Raw genomic sequence first — 19,206 nt, forward strand, 5'->3', positions numbered from 1 at the left:
AGAATTTGACCTTAGGACACTAATTAGTGTTTTTTTTTCGCGAAAGGGTAATAAACAAATTACTAATTAATGATTGTGTTTTTTTGTAACGCTTTACTCAATTTTTACTTCAAATCTGGCAACTGAATCGATAGGATGGGGGCGCCTTATTTGAGAATTCGTCGTCTGTTGTAAAGAGTGTTGAAAGCTTGAAACAATTTTTGAAGTTAGCAGGCCGTGGCCTTGTTCTACATTGTTCTGCTTTTTGTTGCATTACGGGACGATGCAAGATGAAGGTGCAACCACAGTGCAACGGTATTTAATGTAAATTTTTATTCTATTACGTTTGCCGAAACATCGTGATTTAAAATTTTTTAAAAGTTCTCAGAAACTACGAATCACACCTAAAGCAATTTTCGTTGTTTTAGTCGCCTGGCTAGGCAGGTTTCAAACACTGTGTAGTGTGTACCTTCTGGGCTTTGTGACATAATCATGTCAAAATGTTTTCGTTAAAGTAAGACAAGAGGAAATAATATAGATTCAGAGTCATGAATTGGTTTACCAAATTTTGGACCGTTTTATTTTAAAAAGTCATGATAATGTTAACAAATTTCAGTGTCACTATTTGTGGAATCTGTCTGAATTCAGATACTGATGTACCAGTCTTACTGCTGATCATCGTGATACATATGTGTGTGCTGTCAAAGCAAAAAAATATTTTTAAAAAGTCCCCAACAAGTGTCCATACAGGACACACCACATTACAACAGCACTGGTAAATCTTTTAGCAAGTCCTAGTGACATAGTTGGTATTTGCTTAATCACCAGCATAAGGTCAGTTCACACATAAATTAATTTTATTATACCTGTTGAATAAAAGTAAAGGTTTCATGCTTGAAAGTAATATGAAAATGAGAATTTTTTTTACTTACAATGGTAATGGCAGCGGATTGCAGATCTGTGTAGAATGTCCTGAATCCAACGACCACGGTAGCCCTGTGGGATGATGCGAAATCATAAATTAAAGATATTTTTCAAGACAATATCCTATAATAACTAACTTCATTGCGACTTGTCCTTTGAAATCTGCAGGTGGAGTCCACAAAAATGTTTCGTTCTTTCTCCTCACTCGGCTTGAATGGGTTACAGCGTTCTGTAAGTGAAAAAAGTATGAAAAATTAAATAATACCAGAAATTATTTTTGTTTGTTAACGTCTAGTATCACATACTGCAGTTCCTCCTGGACAGTCCATTGTTTTGCCCTGACTACCTTCAGCACTGAAACTGCCAATCCCCGTGGTGTTAGTGCCTGATCGAGCTTGAATCATGTAGCCTCTAAATTCGGCTTCACCAGTAGACTGAAGAGTTACTTTAAAGCCAAACAAAATCGTAATTAATTCTTAATATCTAACAAGATTCTTAACAACAAGCAAGAAAGAGAGCAATGTAACAAGTTTTTAACAATCTAAATTGTTTTACCTGTTATAGGAGAAACTGAATTGGCTTGTGCACTGCTAATTGACAAAGTAAAAGGAACTGTATCTTGTTGTGCACCAAAAAGCATGTGAATGGGTGCCATTGATGCGCATGCACTACGAGGAGCACCACCGGGAAATGCAGCTACCTGAGCCGTAACTAACGCACTCACAATTACGAGGTAAGCGTTCAACATTCTATTAAAAAAAATAATAATTGGTATTAAAAATGATTGCTGAGGTTCTCTCAATGTATTTCAATGCCCACCGAATAGTTAAATTCTTACCTTTGTTAAGTGTGATGCAAATTTTTTGAAGGTTTAAGAAACACGGACAGTGTAATGGCTACTCGCCGCTGTTTTTGTGGTCGTGTGCGTAGTGGTGAGAGATCGGGAACTGAGAGCAAAAGCTGAAGCACGGCGGGCTTTTATTTATCGCCCACCGGCAGCTATCAAGGTGCTTCCACAACTTATACGCCCTTTGGGGCTAGTCACTGGTATAAAACCGGCAATAATGTGTACGGGGGGTTGGGGGAGGGGAGGCCGGCATCACTAGACAAAAAGGTGAAGGGAACGTGTTAAAGGATGAGAGAAAGAGAGAGAGAAACAGACAGAGAGAAGCTCTTAATCATGGGGCTTATTTACTATTCTGAGCAAATCCACTAACACGTATGAAAATAAGCAAACGGTAAAACCAGCACACCATTACCTTGACAAATAAAACAACTCCTGGAGCAATGGCCTTAAAATTTTACGGTCGTTCACGTGCAAGGAAATCAGAATATCACATAAAATCCTTCACTTTCCTTAGCCGCTCCGACACAAGCGCTCATGTAATAATTGAGCTCGTGGTAGTCGTCAATAGTATCAAAATCACCAACACTATCATTTTTCCCCTTGCATTTTCGTCGTTGCTTTTGGGACTGAACAGGCGAGAGCGTTGGGGTCGTTAGAAAAAAATAAATAAAAGAACCGGTTGGTCAACCAATAGACGACGACTTTAACCTCATTTCCCTTTCACTTGAGACGGGGTCTCTGAATAAATTATTACGTCCTCCGGCCGAAGCTAAAGTAAAATTTCTCGTAGCGCTGTCTTATTTTGTTTGCTTATTATTTATTGATTACATTTTCCAGACAAAAGAAGAGAAATTGAGAGAGTTGAACGGCACGTTTAAGTCCAGCTTTAGGTATTAGCAGAGGTAGCCACCAATCGCGATGACAGACGGAAAAAAAATGAAAGAAATGACACCTGGCTGACTTCAAGTTCGTAAGATTCCCTCGTTATAGGAGGCATTGTAACATTTTCCTTGACCTCGATTTTCCTATTATACAGAATAGCTTTACAGCATTTACATGGCATGATATATACCATCAAATCTCCTCCTTTAAGCTGCTGTCATTGAAGTAAATGGAAATTCGGCATATCCGTGCGGAAGTTGAATACCAGGAAGAGAGTAATGAAAATATTAAAGAAACGCCAAGATTATCAAATGACCTTGGACAGCGTTGCAGAGTGTTTCTTTTTTGAGGCCCACTTTCTCATCGTCACGACTGTGGAAAAAAAACGGAGGTACTGCTCAAGGTTTTCACTGAATTCTGCTGATATTCCTTTTACTATGAAACTTTGGATTTACTGGTTTTCCCCTGCAACAATCGTCAAGATGACCTTCTTTGATTCGTTCGTCACATCGGTCATCCCCCTTTTTTCTTTTTGCCTGCTATCCATATGCAAAAACTATTTGATGTCCCCAATTCGAAGAAGCAAGTAAGTAAAATGGCTAGTAGAAAGTTTGTCATTGTATATCTCTATGTTGCACGCACATGCTCACCTTAAAAGACTTTCACTCGGTGTTGGATGATTCTTGTTTGCCTATGAATTGATTAACGCTTGCAGGGCTGTAACAATGTTCGGTGACAATAGCCAGTAAATTTTTTTCAGTTAATGGTAAAAGTATTTTGGCTGGTATTCACATTTGCATTTGCATTGAACATCATAGTGGCGCTACATTATGTATTGAAAAGATTTACTTTGAGTATGGCTTTTTACTACCATGTGCACCGCCAAATTTCTTGGATAAAACTTCCGTCTTGACCTTTCTCGTATTATTACTGGCCACTTGCTTAACTTCTCCTGGCATCCACACGTTAATAATCCCGTCTTCGCCACCTGATACAACTTGTCCGCTAACTTGATTAAACGCGGCGCCACGAATCGTTTGCGAATTTCCGCCTTTCTCATCGAACAGAATAGCAAACGGTTCCAGTACACCTTCACTCATTTTTAACATTCTGAGGCATCCCCTGTTAAGAAAATAGGTTGACGGTAAGAATTTTCCATATAATGTAATGGCATAATGCATTCTACCTGTTTGGCGTATTTGAACCTGCAAGTAACAAAGGATCTTGCCCTTCTCCCCTTTGAAAACATCGAATGGCGAAACATGTCTCAGATTTCTTTCTCTTTTAAAAGTAAAAAATAAATAAAAATAAAAAATAAGCCATGATTTATATCAATAAAAATTTCATTTGGGTTTATACCCTGAGCGCATCTGCTATTTTTTCTCGCGAAAAGATATGTTTCGGTGATGCTTCTTCAACGTCCCAGATTTGAACATTTTCTGTACTGGTAGTGACTGATATGCTCTCTTGTTTTGTCTTCATATCATATCCAAGCCACTGTAATCTCCCACATGTTGTTTCTGTATTCAAACTAAACTTGTGAATAAATTAAAAAGTTAATATTGAATTTTAAAATTATCTTACCAAAACTGTAAGGCATCATCTTCATCCTTTTCATTCAAATCATAGATATTTACCAGGCAATCTGTTGAACATGATGCCAATGTGTTTGGTGATGTTGGGTGAAATTGGACCTGTGACACAAAGAAGAAAATTTGGCTGAACCTTTTTCAAAAGCAAAACTAAATAAGCTCTTACATGAGATATATCATCTTCATGGAATTCTGAATAAGCTGCCAAAACTTTTGGGGATCTTGTGTCCCACAAGAATAAATGGGTATCACTTTTCACTTTCTCTGTACCTCCACATAAAAGTGTTCCATTGCAGTTGATGTCAAAAGACAAAAATGGTTTTATCTTTTGGTCAGTGTCATCTGCATTTCCACCAAGTTAGTTTACTCTAAATATTAGTTAGGGATGTAGATTACCTCTAAACTCTTGCGAACATTTTTCAGGGTTCCTTATATCCCAAACTCTGATACTGCCATCACTAGATCCAGTAAGAACACAATTGAGGTTAACAGGATCAAAATGAACATCAACAATGGTCTGGTCATGGGCTATGAAAGTTGAAATTTTGTCCAGGGTATCAGTAGATGTAAGGTGAACTGAATGATTTGACAAAGCTGCTGCAAGCTTTTTTGATTTCCATTCACAATCTACATGCAGAATGTATAATTTTTCAAGTCCAACAGCTTTCCGAGCCGAACAGAAATATGGTTGCTGATACAGCGTATTTAACTCGTCTTGGTTGCACACATCACCATCTTGTGAAACATCAATTTCTATGATGTCCTGAACTGTTTAGAATCGAAGACAAATTGATGAAATTATTAATCTCATGTTTAAGTATCATTGCTAGATTTTTAACTTTACCTTCTGATCTGTTTTCTAACTTTGACATGCTTCTGATGCGTTCTTTAAATCTTTCGAGTTGCACAACAAAGATTTTGTTTCTTTGTTGTTTTGTTTTGTTTTTTTGTTTTGTTTTTTTGTTGATGTGCTTTCTGCGAACGTGCACAACAAAGATATTACAGTTTTATTTTATTTGAAGTTCGGCTGAAGAGCACATGTTTTGACACAAGAATCTACGTTGCCGTGTGATTCCGTTAGATGTCAGATTTCTATTGCCAAAAAAATCGATAAAAATCAAACAGAAACTTATTTTAATTTTTCAAATGGAAACTATTATCAGACATCAGAAGTCTTATGTAAATAATATTTGTTGTAATAAAACTGTCATATAAATAAATTTATAAATTAAGTAGAATTGACTCAGACATGTCCATCGCCATCGGTTGCTTCTGCGCTTCTGTTTCATGACCTAATACGGATATTCAAACTCCTGTGATAAGCTTCGTATGAGACACGAGAAATGTGCAGGGTAAAAGTGGAAAAGTCGATGTTTTAAAATAAAGTTTTCCTGCGGACATTTGTGTACTTATTATAAGTATAGATGTAAATGCCTTTTATCGTGAAAGTATTCAGTTGGATTGCTTACCAAGAATGACAGTAGAAAAGATATGCGACAATGCGAATCATAGTTTCAAAGAATCCAAAATAAGACAGCATAAATTTTGTTTCTTAATCCCTGTTTACTTTTAAAATTCTACCTCAACCAATGTTGCGTCTCATTTGGTAGAAACTGTTGTACACGGGCGTTCAGATACTGACAGAGACCGTCTGGAAAACCGTATGAAAGTCACCCGCAATCGAGAAAAGAAAGTCCATATTTAGATTTGAAATGCAAACTTATATTATGCTTGGGAACTCGATTCATATGTTTGGTTAAATGGACCTGGGGCCTCGGCTCGATTTGTTGTTTGTCGTTGCTATGTCCCTGCCCTCTTGCGGCCGATACTTGTGCACGTTACGTGCGTGTATTGCTGCGTGTAGACAGGAGGAAAAGCATAATCACCACCAGGCAACTCGCGTGTGTAGCAACGTGATAAGTCGTAAAGGAGATTTTAGTATAAAAGTATTCGTTATTGCTGCATAACATTTCCCGATTACTCGTTATAATTATAGTGTACCTGTAAGATATGCATACTGTCGGAGATGCTACGTCGAGTGTCCCAGCTTTTTTGGGGAAACTTTGGAAATTGGTGGAGGATCCATCCACTAACCATCTCATCAGCTGGAACTCGGTAAGGCGTCCATTTGTAATCGTTTCTTTCTTCATTTTGGCCGCTAAAGTGACATGTTTACAATTCATTGTGTCTTCATGCCTTCTTGGCAAATTCTTACTTGTTCAGCATTTTGCTCAATTGCTCCTTCTTATGATTTCAATTTTAACTAGAATGGGATGAGTTTTACAATCAGAGATCAGGCAAGGTTTGCCAGAGAGCTTCTTCCATTGTATTATAAACACAACAACATGGCCAGCTTTGTCCGCCAATTAAATATGTATGGATTCCACAAAGTCGTATCAGTCGATTCAGGTGGACTGAAAGTCGATAAAGATGAAATGGAATTTGCACACATGTACTTCCTTCAAGGGCAAGAGTTTTTGTTGGAGCATATCAAGAGGAAAATTCCCATCAGTAAACAAGAAGAAACAAAACATACTAAGCCTGAAGTGCTTTCAAGGGTAACTTTGTATATTCTCATTTTGTTGTTGTTGTTGTTATTGATACCAATCTCTTTGTGCAGGTCTTGGCTGATGTCCGCAGTATGAAGGGGAAACAGGAAAATGTAGATTCTCGCTTGAATACCATGAAACGAGAAAATGAAGCCTTGTGGAGAGAAGTGGCTTCACTAAGACAGAAACATATGAAACAACAGCAAATAGTCAATAAGCTGATTCAATTTCTTATAAGCATTGTACAACCTAATGGACGTGCGGGCCTGGGGCTCAAAAGGAGGTAAGATCTGTTAGTTTTTCTTGATTGTCAAAATTACTCTTATAAACTGTACTAATCCTACCCAGGTATCCATTGATGTTGGGTGAAGCTGTTCGTTCAACAACCAACTCTAGCACCACCGAAAAAGGTATTCAGAAAGAAACAGGAGGGAAGCAAAATGATGGAAGGCTGAAAGGTGTTTCCCTAGACTTTGTCCCTACAGTTCCTGTTTGAACTTGGATCTAGTTTTAACTATTTAAAAAAAACTGTTTTAGATCTGGAAGATTCAGCGGTTTCGGGCAACCCTAACGTGTCGGATATACCATCACCCAAAGGACCTATCATACATGATGTCACCGATATCGACGAAAGCAGTTGTGCTGATCTTATTGGAAACTGCAACGAATTAGACGCTGATCAAATGGATGAAATTACTGAAGTAGTGCCCAATGAAAAATCTCCTGAAATCTTTTTCCCCATGGCCCAAATTTCAGAGTTGCCCATTTCAGTTGAATCTACTGAACATGAAGAGGAAGTACCAGCTGAAGAAGCAGTAGAAGACGGGTGAGTTTTGTTACTATGTAGCCTTACAAATGGTATTGTTCATGTAAAACCTTTTTATTAGTTTGGGAGTCGAAAATCCCGATTTTAACACAATGGTCCAGATGGAAGCTGGAACATCCAATAGTGGTTCTGGAATCCTTGAGAGCTCCGCAATGGCTAGTCCAATGAGTCCTGATCTGTTGATGGCTGTAGATCCTCGTGAAGTCAATTCGGGGGCTTTACTCAGCTTCGAAGAAAATCGAAAGGAGAAAGGTGGACGTGGCAAGTCGGTTGTCAAAAACCAAGAAAGATCTGTTGCATCCACCGAATCAAACGTCTTGGAGAGGTATGTAGTGTTTTTCATTTATTCTGTCTGAATACATAAGGCTGATTCGGAAACCTTGGTATCCGGTTTGCTCCCTTCAAGCAGAGAGGAGTTGGACAACCATCTAGACACGATGCAGGTCGACTTGGAACAACTTCGTGAGGTCTTGAGTCTTCAGGGAAATCCACTTGATGCCTCTACGTTGCTTGGGGTATGTGATTCTCTCGGTCTGAATTTCGAACCGACGTTAGATTCATGTAATTGGGCGGGTTATTCTGCGACCTGGAACCGGAGGGGAATACCTTCGGACAGTTCGCCATCTCTCGCTTCACTGCTAGAACACCAGATGCTGCCAAAGGTAGCAAGTGCCTTTTAAAAAAAACACTTGAGTCCCACCCTCCCTGCATTTCCCAATTCCACCACTTAACCGGGGTGTATTTTCATGCATACCAATTTAAGTACTTTTGTGAAGTGCTTTATGATAGCAGAACTGTCGTCCTATTATTCCAACAATAAGCTGTTTTATTTTCTTAGCTTTTCAGTGCAGATGATACCCTACCAAGCAACGGTTATTTGTCGATGGACATGGACATGTTCAAAAACCCGTCCCAAGGTGCTATTCTCGGTAAGTGTCTCCTTATTAATCACATCATTGAATTACTTCATTTCGCTTATTGTCAACAGGTAATGAAGTGATAGCTTATAACGATGCGTCATTCTTCGATATGGTCGATGATTATGGTGATGGACAGATGGCAGGTGATCGAACAACTCGAGATTTGGAAGATGATTCTATCGTGAAAGACACTACCGATTTGTTTGATCTCCTGGATGATCCTCCTCAGCCCACAACTGCGATACCCCCTACAACTGTATCCGCCGCCAAGAAGAAAAAGAGAAATTGAAGCAAGCGAATAGCGCGAAAAAGAGAGGACAACGTAACAACAAAATGTGGCTGTATCCCGCCTCGCTTTATTTCGACGCGTCCTATCCCCAACTAAAAATACCTCTCTTTTCTTTATGATATATAACTTTATGCGTGTTATCGTCATTAACAGACCTTTGTTTCGTTTTCCCACCTTAGTTTTTTTTTTCGTACCCTTTTTTGATTTTCATTTAACTTTAAAGTAGAAAGTCAATTTGATGACGGAGAGTATGTAGATTCGCTAGCCAACCCCTGTGTAATGTCATCAAGCACATTTGCCATACTTGTTATTATTATTACTACTATTACTTTAATTTTTAATCGCAGGAAATTGGAAGGGTTAGAAAGGGGGATATGAAGTGATTTGTTATTCGCATTCGACGATGGGCTTATCGCGCGCAATTGCAGGGTGTGTGATGCGTATGTGTTTATTTTGGATTTGTAGGTTTGCTTTTTGTACGACGAACCTACTTATTTATATACATAAAGTTGTCTGGGCAGCAACGGAAGGAGCAGAGGAAAAAAAATTTTCACCGAGAAGGTGATCGAAGCGAATGTTCTTCTTTTCTCTGTTTTAAAAGATACCTACTAAAAAGAGGAAGAAAGCAAACATTGACGCCGTTATGAGAATTCATTTGTGTCAACTGTTTTTCTCACACGTGTTGGCTATGTGATTCGACGTCGTTACGGTATACATCAATAAAACTCAACAATTAAAACCCATCCATTTCTTTTTAGGAAACATAATGTTTTCATACATTACCCTCTTACAACTTTCAAGGAATAGCTTTAAAAATTTCTTTTTCTTTTCTTTGCAGATGAATGCAGCCGTCATTGGTATCCGATCTGGCTGTGCAGTTTGAAACATGAAAATATGCTAATTGATCTCCCGGTTGCAGTCATCATCATTCACGTTCTGCAGACGTCGAAAGGTTTTTTTTTTTTCGTCTTCTTCTTTCAAGTAACAGTCTGAAAACATCTTCAGTCATTTTCTTTTAAGGCTCCCACTTTCGACTACACAATCATGACGTGGAAAAGAATCTCGTGGAATCCCTTGTTTCTTGGAGCCGATCGGAGCCGATGATACGATAAAAGACGGAAAGGGAAATGCTGAATATATTTATAGATAAATATATACACACTACAAGAGTAGAATGTTCTTTAACATGGAAGAAGAATAAGAAAAGATAGAGTGGGAGGTGGGATGAAGAAAGAAGTGGGGGCGTGCAGCCTTTGGGGGAGGAATGGGGGAGGATGGGAAACGACTGGATGGGCTTTGACGACCGACATGGACTAGCTTACCTTTTTTTTTTTTTCTGTTTTTTTTCTTCTTTTTTTCAGTCGCCTCTTTTTCTCTTTTTATTCCCTACTCCACCCTCCGTTCCAAGTCCATTTCTCACTCGTGCACAGCACTCTAGTAGAGTGAGAGTGTAGTAGAAGTTCACTACACTATACTGGAAAATGTCGTACGTAATGTTCGCGGCTCTTACACCAAAAAGCAAATACACACGCCGGGCGTGCTGGAACATCATAACATTTCTCGCTGAAGCCGGAAGCGATCGAAGTAGTGTACGGGGTATCTAGGTGGGAGTAGGTGGAGGCCGGATCGATGGTTTGAACTCATAAAGTGGCTCCACAAAAAAAAAATTATTTTCTTCGCTTATGTTTCGTGCATATATAAATAAGAAAGAGATAGATAGATGTTGGTCCTTTAATTTTTTAGGGTTTTCTCGCTCGTTTCTTTTTCTTTTCTTTTTTTTTTAAGCGGGGAGGGGGAGACTCTCCTTCCCTACTCCGCCCATCTCTTCTTTTCTCCCTTGTAACGTGTTCGTGTTGTCCGGAGAGAGGGTGGGGAAGTAAATAGGAAAAGAGAAAAAAAAAAGACTCCCTTCCTCTCTCCCCATATATCTACACACTCCAAAAGCTCTCTCTTCTTTCATATATTTCGGTTGCGCCTTCTACACACCCCTTTTTCTCCTCTTTCTGGCCACCTTCCACCACCCATCCCATCCACCCACTCTCTCTCTACTACTCACGCTATACACCCTCACTCTTTTTGTGAGCCTCCCACAAAAAAAAAAAAAAAAGCCGGGACCCGCTGACGACGACGAACGACCACACGAACCAAGCGGCTTCAGTTCATCAGTTCGTCTAGAGTCAGTTGTTGCGACAGTCTTCTTCTTTTTTATTATTTCTATTTTCACTGGTCGGAATACGTTCGGAGGTTGGCTGTTACTGTTGTGTGATCTGGAAATAATTGCAAGTGCAAACTAAGAATTTCCTGTTATTTTAAAACAATTCAGTCTATTATTGTTCGACGTAGCGCAAGAGATTTGCATACGATTAGCAGCAGACGAAAGTGAACAAGTGTTTCTAGTGTCCTTAAAATATTGTTGGTCATTATTTTGCTTTGATCTATGGATTAAACGATTTGAAAAAATGTAGATTACAATTCCAATGGCCGACATATTGCTCTACAGAGAACGGTCTGGCAGCATGGCTTTCATCTCGTATTTTTGAAAAAGAGAAGAATCGGGGTGGGAAGATTTGTGAAAGGGGATGAGATGGTTCGATCTGCAGCAGCACCCCACAGTCACCACTGTACCACCACATCATTCTACCACCTGTTGTTGAGTGACGATCATAGCTGGCGAAGCAGATGATGAATTTCAAGTTATTATTATTAACCAACAGCTGATATGTGAGTGAGCCGTGTGTTTGGGGCGCGCGTGTGTGTGTGTACTTTCTTTAGTGGTGTCGTCGTGTGTTTGTTGTACATCGACCGCAAGAGCTCACACGTGTACTGTGACCATGACGGAATCGACTCAAGTTGTGGATCACAAGGAACGAAGGAGGATGTTGCAGGTAGTCTACTGCTCTTCTTTTAGTTGTCCGAATTTGAATAATCTGCTAGGTTGGTACGTTGCTTCGACCATGCGGAACGTGGTCTACAATTCATGATTCCGTAGTCCCCCAACCTTTTATTCCTTCTTAGCTCACATGCGAACGCCAATGTTATGTTTGTTGAATGAATTGTTCTGAAATACCGTGGAAATAGCCGTTTTTTTGCGGGGATTTCTTTTTTTGTTGCATTTGTTGAGCAAAAAGTAAGTCGGCTGCTTTTTAATCTTAACGCCATCTATGAAGGAGGTTTATAACTATTGGAAATTAATGACACGTCTTTGACATGCAAATGGCTCAAGGACGCTCAAGTTTTTTTTTATTAATTAGATAAAGAGGAACTCAATTGAGTAAGGTGCGTCACTGATTTGTAAAAAAACACGTTGATTTGGAATATTATACAATCGGGCATTTCGTTCGGCGAGGCGGTTGGGGGAGGAAAAAGAAGGGTTCTATAGTTCAATGTGGGCTGTGTGATGGCGCTAGTGGGTGGATAGGTTGGGAGAACGAATAAGAGAGGGAGGACCTCTCCCATTCTCTTTTATTTTTTAGCCATTGGTTTCCGGGGTTTCGAAAAGAAAAAAAAAAGCAGGAGGGAGGGTAAGGAGGTGGTGGTGTGGCGGTGGGAGAGTTAGTTCGAGTTGGAGAGTGAGAACGGGGGGAGGAGGAAAAAAAGCCACCCGTTCTTCCCGCCACCAAAACGGTGCTGTGTGTTTTTTTTCGATCCCGCGTTTTATTTTTTTTTATTCCACCCAATTCGTTCTTTTTTCGTTTTGTTTTGGTGATTTTTAAAAACTAAATTCCTCAACAAATCTCGAAAGATCAAAGTGTGTGTCTGACAATTAATCAAATAGAGTGTTGAATGCAAAATTGTCAACTGCGTCACGACGTCGAAGCATTCAATGTACAGACCCGAGGTAAGAAAAATATTCTTGGTCCAACTCGTGCTGCCATAAAGTATATGCTGCCACCCGAAATATTGCACTCCCACGAGCACTTTGTTCAATTGTTCGTCACGCGTATTTGTTTACTCGTGATCGTGATGATCATCTGGTAGGTTATGGAAGTTGTGCTCGTCTGTGTGTGTGTATGTATGTGAGTGAGTGTGTGTACAATTTGGTCATTCCCACTTCTCACTCTTGCTCGAATGTCGGGAAGGGAAAGAAGGTCTTACAATGGCGTCCCCCCAGCGAGGCGTACACACCCCACACGTATACCTTAGAAGGCAGCCACATATGATGGGGGTATACTCACAGCCACAACTATTTTCGGATGACGGTGGTATGGCAAAAGCGAAAAATCGAACTATTTTCATTTTGCTGGGATCGGATTGTTGATGTAACACGATTTGTTACAATCGTTAGTTGAATCATGTATTCCGTAACCTTCAGTTAAGATAAAAACTCGCAATCCATAAGATAATGTGGATAAAACTAGGGAAATCCACCTGTTGTAGACTGTAAGATTGGGTTTTCCCGTTTAACCAAGTTGAGATGAAAGGAGGTTAGTCTACTCACGCTTGCTTACGTGAATAGTTTAGCAGGACAGACCTTCGTGATGACGACTCAGTCAGCAAATGATTAAGAAAAAATGAAAGTCGGCAAAGACAATCTGACGTATGAAATTTAGGTCTCGCTGGGGTGTACCACCATCTCGGCCGCCATTACTCCGAGAGATCAGTGTACAGCCCTGAGAGAAGTGGGAGGGCTCCTATGTAGCTCTTCTCTCTCATTTTCCCTCTCTTGTTGTGCAGTCCGCCATTTCTGAGAGTGGAGGTGCCCGTATACAGACAAGACACAAGCCCCCCTCTCTTCTCCGGGCGTTGGGAGAGAGAGAGAGAGAGAGAGAGAGTCTTTTTCTCCCCCCTACTCTCTCCCCCTTTTCTCTCTTATATTCTCCCTCCTCCACCCAGCAGCGTCTCTGTGTGTGTTCGGAGGAGGATTTCGGCGGAGGCGGACGACCAACACGTTCACGAAAGTTGGTGGGGTGGTTATAGGGAGAGAGACAACTCCCTCTTGTGTCCAAGTGAGAAGAAAGAAAGAAAAAAATAACAACCAAGAGGATTGTGTGTGTGTTTCTTTCCGGACAACCCATCAACTCCCCCTTTTTTTTTTCGTGAGGAGTCGTGAATCTGGAGGGTGGTGGTGGTGGTGGTAAAGCGATCTGCGACGATTCACTAGGTGAATCCCTTCTTGCATGGGCAATTTATCGTCTGTATCGTGAAGAACAATAAAAACAAACATTGTTATCAAATTCCTGGATTGACTACGTCATCATAAATATTGAAGAAGAAAAAAGCTGACTGCATTTTAAATTATCCGTTTGACCTTATTGTCAAAGTTATCCCGAGGAGCAGTTGACGTTAGTGAGGGGCTACTAATGTGATCGCGCTTCATTGATTTCGTCGGTGTTTTTTTTTTTTTTTTTGCGTCTGCGCACACGTGACCCAATTGTTATTGTGAACTAATAAGTGAAAAAAAAAAAAAGCAAACGAAAATTGACATTTTTTTGTGCTTGCCGTGTGTATGTTTTCATTCGTAGATGGCCTTTCCTCTATACCTGAGTTACCTGACATCGGAACAGAAACCGGCAGCGGCTTGCTTCGTGCCGGCGCAGCCGGGCAGTGGTGGTGTTGCCGGAACCCCGGTGACAACTGGGGCACCTGCTAGTGGCGGAGGGGCCCGCGCTCCGACAGCTTCTGTTCAAGTGCAGGCCAAGACGATGGATGGAGCACCTGTACCAGTTGTACCTATGGACTGTTATGAAGACATGTTTCACGAAATAGCCAAAAAATTTTACGGTGAAGGAGCTTTAGTGCCTGGAGGTATTGTTCAACAAGGATCCGATCAGAACGGAACCGGAGGGGGTGGTGCAGGTGCGGGTCAGCAACAAGGACAAGCCAATACGCAAGGGGAATTGGGAATGATGGATTTAGACTATCAACAGGTAAGTTAAAGTTAATACTCAAATAGGATTTGTTTGATTTGATGTTGGATTTGAAAAAAAAAATTGCAGGTTGGCAAAGATGGCCATTATCAGACGACCGGTCAAGGAGCTTCAACGGGACCCACGTTAATCGTGCAGACGACTGGTGGTCCCGTGTTGCAAGTGACGATGGAAGCGACTCCGCACGTTGGGAACGTTGTCAGTCATCATCCGTCGCCGCCCAAGAAACCAAAGATGAGTGTCAAATTAAAAAAAGCGGCAGCAGCAGCGGCTGCAGCGGCCGCCGCCGCCACTGCCGCCGCTGCTGCCGCTGCGCAAAATAACAGCAACGCGGCCGGAGGCAGCGGCAAACCAGTCGAATCCACATGGGTAGAAAGCGATGATTTACTATCATGGAACTCTTCGAAAGTGGCTTCTTACAATGCTACACACAAGGTGAATTACCGCACAACTCCTGAAATATCGAATTGTATTATCATTTTTGTTTCCGCACGCGGGACTTAGACTACTTTTTTTAGCAGCCGATTTGCAAGCAGCCGAATTTATCGGTGTGATAAACGACAAAACTTGTGACATTTTTAAATTTTTGTCATCTTAGTTATTTCGCTGCCTGGATTGCGGCTGCGTGGGTTTCCTGGCCCGCATTGCCGAGCATTGGCTAGGAGCGCATGCCAACCTGCGTGTGTTCCAGTGCCCGCGTTGCCACTACAATTCAGCGTGGGCGCGCTGCATCCGGATGCACCTGGCCCGCCAGCACAACGAACAGAACCCGGACAGTTCGCTGTGGCGCGAGAATCCCGTGCTGGAGGAGGTGACCAAATACCTTTTGGCGCTCAAGAACCGCATCGAGAGCAAGGACGAAATGCCGTCGCCGGGCAATGGAACGGCCGGCGGAGACAAACGGTACTCATGTCCTTATTGTCCGTACGCCACCGATCGGAGGGACCTATACACGCGGCACGAGACCATTCATAGTGAAGAGAAGCCCTTCCAGTGCTTCATTTGTGACAAGCAGTTTAACCGGGCCGATCACTGCAAAAAACACTTTAGTCGCATGCATAGGTATCCGTCTCTGAAAAAAATCCACCCTCTCTCTCTGTCGCTCTCGGCTATACTGAACATTGTGTTTCCTATCCGATCCATCAGTTTATTTGGAAAATCTCTTTCAGCTTTTGCAATAGTTTATCGTAAGACGAAAAATAGTTCTAAGTTGATTAAGATTCTTCATTTTATTTTACGTTACTTAATTTTCGAGTTCTTTGAATTTTCTTCCATTCGCAGGGATACAGCATACGATTTGCAAAAGATTAAGAAAGCAGCCGGAGGAGGTGGTGATCACGGCGGACATCACACATCATCGGTCGCCGTTAAAGCACCAGCTGCTCACGTGGTTGTTGCTGCAGCTGTTCCTCCTACCCAAGTCCCTTTTTACACGGCCGTCACCGTGCAACAACAGCAGCAACAGCAACAACAAACCAACCAAACTGTGGTTAGTCAAAACAATCAACAACAACAACAACAACAGCAGCAGCAGCAGCAGCAGCAACAACAACAACAGCAACAGCAACAACCGGCGGTGCAACGTACACCTGCGACAGTTGTAGCGGCCTATCAATCCCATTTGGGTTTGCCGGCATTCCCCAGTCAGCCTACACCTACGCAGGCCTATAAAAGTTATACTACACTCGGAGTGGAAGCCTTAGTCCGACCGACCCACACGATCGCCACACCGACGAGTCAGCAATCGAATAGTGCGACGTCGGGTCAATCGTCTCAGGCGTCAAGTGGAGGAGGCGGTGAGAAGAAGAAGAAAGAAAAATTGTACGCGTGTACCTACTGCGCCTGGCGAGGTGTGGACAATTGGTGTCTCAAACGCCACCTCAACACCCACATCAAGCCCTACCTCTGCGTCCTTTGCGACTATAAAGCGGCCCGATCCGAACGGCTGGCCACGCACGTCCACAAAGTTCACAACAAGCGAATCTGTGGCAAGTGCAACTTCTTGGCTGATGATCAGGACGCCCTCAGTCAACACATGCGCGAGCATCAGTAAGTAGATTATAAAAAGAATCACACACAGGCAAAAGCCCCTCTCCTGAATATTTCGCCAAAAATAAATCTACACACAAACAAACACACACACACACTTACATTCATTCGCATACATCACACATCCGGGGCGTAATTAGATCCATGCCTCCTCTGCCGCCTTACAGAATTATATTTAGAAAATTTTGCAATGAAAATAACTGTGGGAGGGAAAACAGCCATCCATTTGTTGAAGCCAAAGTTTGTTTCGCTTTTTCTTTTTCCTATTCGTTCCCTTGCACACTCCCTAATTACCTTTTTCTTCTGGTTGGGGAGATCATTGTTGTCCTTCTCATTCATTGCCCGCGTTCATTCAAATTCAAAGCCTTGGTCAAAAGAAATGAATTCACCCCTTTGGTTTATTTTTTCTTTACAGCAATTAACTGGTACTTCACTTATTGAATCACATTTATCGCATTGTGTGTCTCGGGGAGGTTAATTCGCGCTGTTTTCGTTTTGCTCTTTTTGGCCCTGAGACAATAAGAAAATGTGCGGGTGTTTGGCAAACACACACACTCACACACAAAGATGGGCGCCTTTTACTAGAATCAATTGTAGTTACAATAATGCGGGAGCTTGTTAGGGGGGCATGTCTAATTCAACCCTTTCCTATTTGTAAATTTTTTGCTTGTTCACTTAAAGAACGTTACTATTTTTAAAAAAATCGATCCATCAATTTCACACAGTTATAGAAATCTTTAAAAAAGAAATCGAAACAAAGGGGCCGCTTTTTGGTAAATCACTCGCTTGAGACACGAAACGTGGCTTAACACTATATTGGTTTCGCCAGCTTCATAAAAGCCACAATCCCCTTCTTTTTGAAAATTATGTTTGTTGTTAGAAATTGACGGATCGACTCACCTGGTGGATTTCATTTACCTCAACCTTCTTTATCGTTTTTCGCTTTTCCCCCTTTTGTTCCCCTTCAGCCCGTGACTGTGCGCCCCCAATGTGTGTGTGCGTGGGACTGTGTGTGTGTGTGTACTTGATTAGAGAATGAAGAGCTCTGACGAAAATTTATGATACATAAACTTAAAAAGAGAGAAAAAAAAAAGAAAATTGATTCAAAAAAGGAATAATTATCTAGCACTCGGAATTAGTGAAAAATTCTTTGTAGTGCGAGCCAAATTGTTATTAGTTCCGAGCAGGGAAGTTGAAAATTGCTTTATAGCTCTGTAAAACAAAATAAAATCATCGTCATTGATACAATGAAGAAAAAAAAAAGACACCAGACAAAGTTTAATCGTACTATAATTCTTTTTTCTTTTTTTTTTCGCCATGCAGTTGTAAAAATCAAAAAATAAAGTTTTTCAATGTTAATTTTTTTTATTGACTTTGAAATCAATATTGATATCCTCCAATTACTTGCTCCCTTTCCCATTTTTTGAAATGTACAAAAATCGTTTTCACACACACAGATAACAGAATACAAACCCCGTTTTTTTTTGCGATTCATTATTTGTCAACTGAATTGTTTATCTGCTTTTGTTCCCACGTTTTTTTTTCCCCCTTTGCGTTGCACCTTATCGATATTTCTGCAGCCTTTTGTTGGGAACACGCATACATATGCCACATCAAGCTTTAGTTTTCTTTAAAATCCATTTGGCTTTGGAAAATGTTTAACATATTTGTGTCGCTTGGTCCGTTTTACAACAACATTTTTGGCTTCTTCGCCAAAAGGTTTTGCGTTGGATTGTCCTGTTCAAACACGTAAACTTTCTGAAAAGTTGAACAACAAGTAGATCGTTCATCATAACTTTATTTTAGTGGAGGTAGGTAATTTACTTGTGTAAATCAAATGGCTTAAATCACATGGATAGATGAAAATACGGTGCTGATATAAACAAGAAATGGCGTTTGATGTTGAGTTTGTTTTAGTCAGAACCCCATAGCCAAACCGGAGAGAAATGTCGTCAGCGCCAAAGGGAAAAAGGCGAATGACAACAGCCATCGAGCATCGATGGATCACATGGATGAAAGAGGATCGACGGAATTGACGGTGGGGATTGAAAACCGCCCCAACCAAATTTTGCTTCAGTGCGAAATGTGTGAATTCCGCACCACCGACGGCAATTTAATTCACACCCATTTGGCCGAGAACCACCATCGTTCGAATACGATGGACGAATGCCAGAACTGACGAGATGGCTGGCTGGTGTATTCGGGAATAGAATCAATCGTATCTGTTATACCACTATATTCCTTTGTAACTGCACAATTAACCTAAGTAGCCTTCGATTAATCCGTTCAACTTTATTGGTCGTTTTCGCTAATGACAAAAAGTGAAATGAGAATGACAGTAGCTATTTCTGAAATATCTTTTGAACTGATCCTTTTTATTTTCTAAATCGAATTCTTTAAGTTTAGTTTGATAACTTAAAAAAAATCACGTTTAATGTTTATTCTCTGTGAAAATAAAAAATTTCAAATATTCTTATGTATC

General features: G+C 40.9%; 3 protein-coding genes and 2 long non-coding RNA genes across 21 annotated transcripts; 3 read left to right on the forward strand and 2 right to left on the reverse strand.

Annotated features, from left to right (window-relative positions):
* The first annotated feature begins 146 nt into the window (after positions 1-146).
* On the forward strand, positions 147-4,192 carry LOC116928969. Of its 4 annotated transcripts, XR_006650077.1 has the most exons (4): positions 147-303; positions 361-2,524; positions 2,588-2,716; positions 2,787-4,192. It is a non-coding gene; the product is annotated as an uncharacterized LOC116928969 (long non-coding RNA). The 4 variants fall into 4 exon arrangements; XR_006650076.1 differs by having other exon boundaries at positions 361-2,720; XR_004397485.2 differs by having other exon boundaries at positions 361-2,716.
* On the reverse strand, positions 3,415-5,932 carry LOC116928953 (WD repeat-containing protein 89). 3 transcript variants are annotated; one of them, XM_032936105.2, is made up of 9 exons: positions 5,806-5,932; positions 5,474-5,547; positions 5,069-5,316; positions 4,621-4,992; positions 4,391-4,566; positions 4,217-4,326; positions 3,992-4,163; positions 3,819-3,913; positions 3,415-3,754 (listed from the first exon to the last, which is right to left on the reverse strand). In XM_032936105.2, the coding sequence occupies exons 3-9, from the start codon at positions 5,094-5,096 to the stop codon at positions 3,478-3,480; spliced, it is 1,230 nt and encodes a 409-aa protein (XP_032791996.1). In that variant the 5' UTR covers positions 5,097-5,316; positions 5,474-5,547; positions 5,806-5,932; the 3' UTR covers positions 3,415-3,477. The 3 variants fall into 3 exon arrangements, with proteins under 3 accessions (XP_032791996.1, XP_032791994.1, XP_032791993.1); XM_032936103.2 differs by having other exon boundaries at positions 5,474-5,615; positions 5,694-5,904; XM_032936102.2 differs by having other exon boundaries at positions 5,069-5,615; positions 5,694-5,904.
* Positions 5,933-6,001: 69 nt separating this feature from the next.
* On the forward strand, positions 6,002-9,551 carry LOC116928946 (heat shock factor protein). 8 transcript variants are annotated; one of them, XM_032936087.2, is made up of 10 exons: positions 6,002-6,147; positions 6,221-6,339; positions 6,492-6,782; positions 6,845-7,056; positions 7,122-7,231; positions 7,311-7,599; positions 7,661-7,924; positions 8,006-8,261; positions 8,438-8,528; positions 8,588-9,551. In XM_032936087.2, exons 2-10 carry the CDS (start codon positions 6,235-6,237, stop codon positions 8,806-8,808), a joined length of 1,839 nt encoding a protein of 612 aa, XP_032791978.1. In that variant the 5' UTR covers positions 6,002-6,147; positions 6,221-6,234; the 3' UTR covers positions 8,809-9,551. The 8 variants fall into 8 exon arrangements, with proteins under 8 accessions (XP_032791978.1, XP_032791981.1, XP_032791979.1 ...); XM_045177670.1 differs by having other exon boundaries at positions 6,076-6,162; XM_032936090.2 differs by having other exon boundaries at positions 6,073-6,339; positions 7,122-7,183; positions 8,009-8,261.
* A 607-nt stretch (positions 9,552-10,158) lies between these two features.
* On the forward strand, positions 10,159-19,196 carry LOC116928939 (protein charlatan). Of its 5 annotated transcripts, none has more exons than XM_032936076.2 (6): positions 10,159-11,693; positions 14,271-14,675; positions 14,745-15,110; positions 15,274-15,578; positions 15,957-16,724; positions 18,642-19,196. In XM_032936076.2, the coding sequence occupies exons 1-6, from the start codon at positions 11,640-11,642 to the stop codon at positions 18,901-18,903; spliced, it is 2,160 nt and encodes a 719-aa protein (XP_032791967.2). In that variant the 5' UTR covers positions 10,159-11,639; the 3' UTR covers positions 18,904-19,196. The 5 variants fall into 5 exon arrangements, with proteins under 5 accessions (XP_032791967.2, XP_032791963.2, XP_032791964.2 ...); XM_032936072.2 differs by having other exon boundaries at positions 10,161-11,693; positions 15,274-15,737; XM_032936073.2 differs by lacking the exon at positions 10,159-11,693 and adding an exon at positions 12,359-12,646 and having other exon boundaries at positions 15,274-15,737.
* Positions 17,571-18,686, reverse strand: LOC116928974. Its single transcript, XR_004397492.2, has 2 exons — positions 18,549-18,686; positions 17,571-18,482 (listed from the first exon to the last, which is right to left on the reverse strand). It is a non-coding gene; the product is annotated as an uncharacterized LOC116928974 (long non-coding RNA).
* Positions 19,197-19,206: the final 10 nt, after the last annotated feature.

The sequence above is a fragment of the Daphnia magna genome, linkage group LG8 (genome assembly GCF_020631705.1).
Source record: "Daphnia magna isolate NIES linkage group LG8, ASM2063170v1.1, whole genome shotgun sequence".
NCBI lineage: Eukaryota > Metazoa > Arthropoda > Branchiopoda > Diplostraca > Daphniidae > Daphnia > Daphnia magna.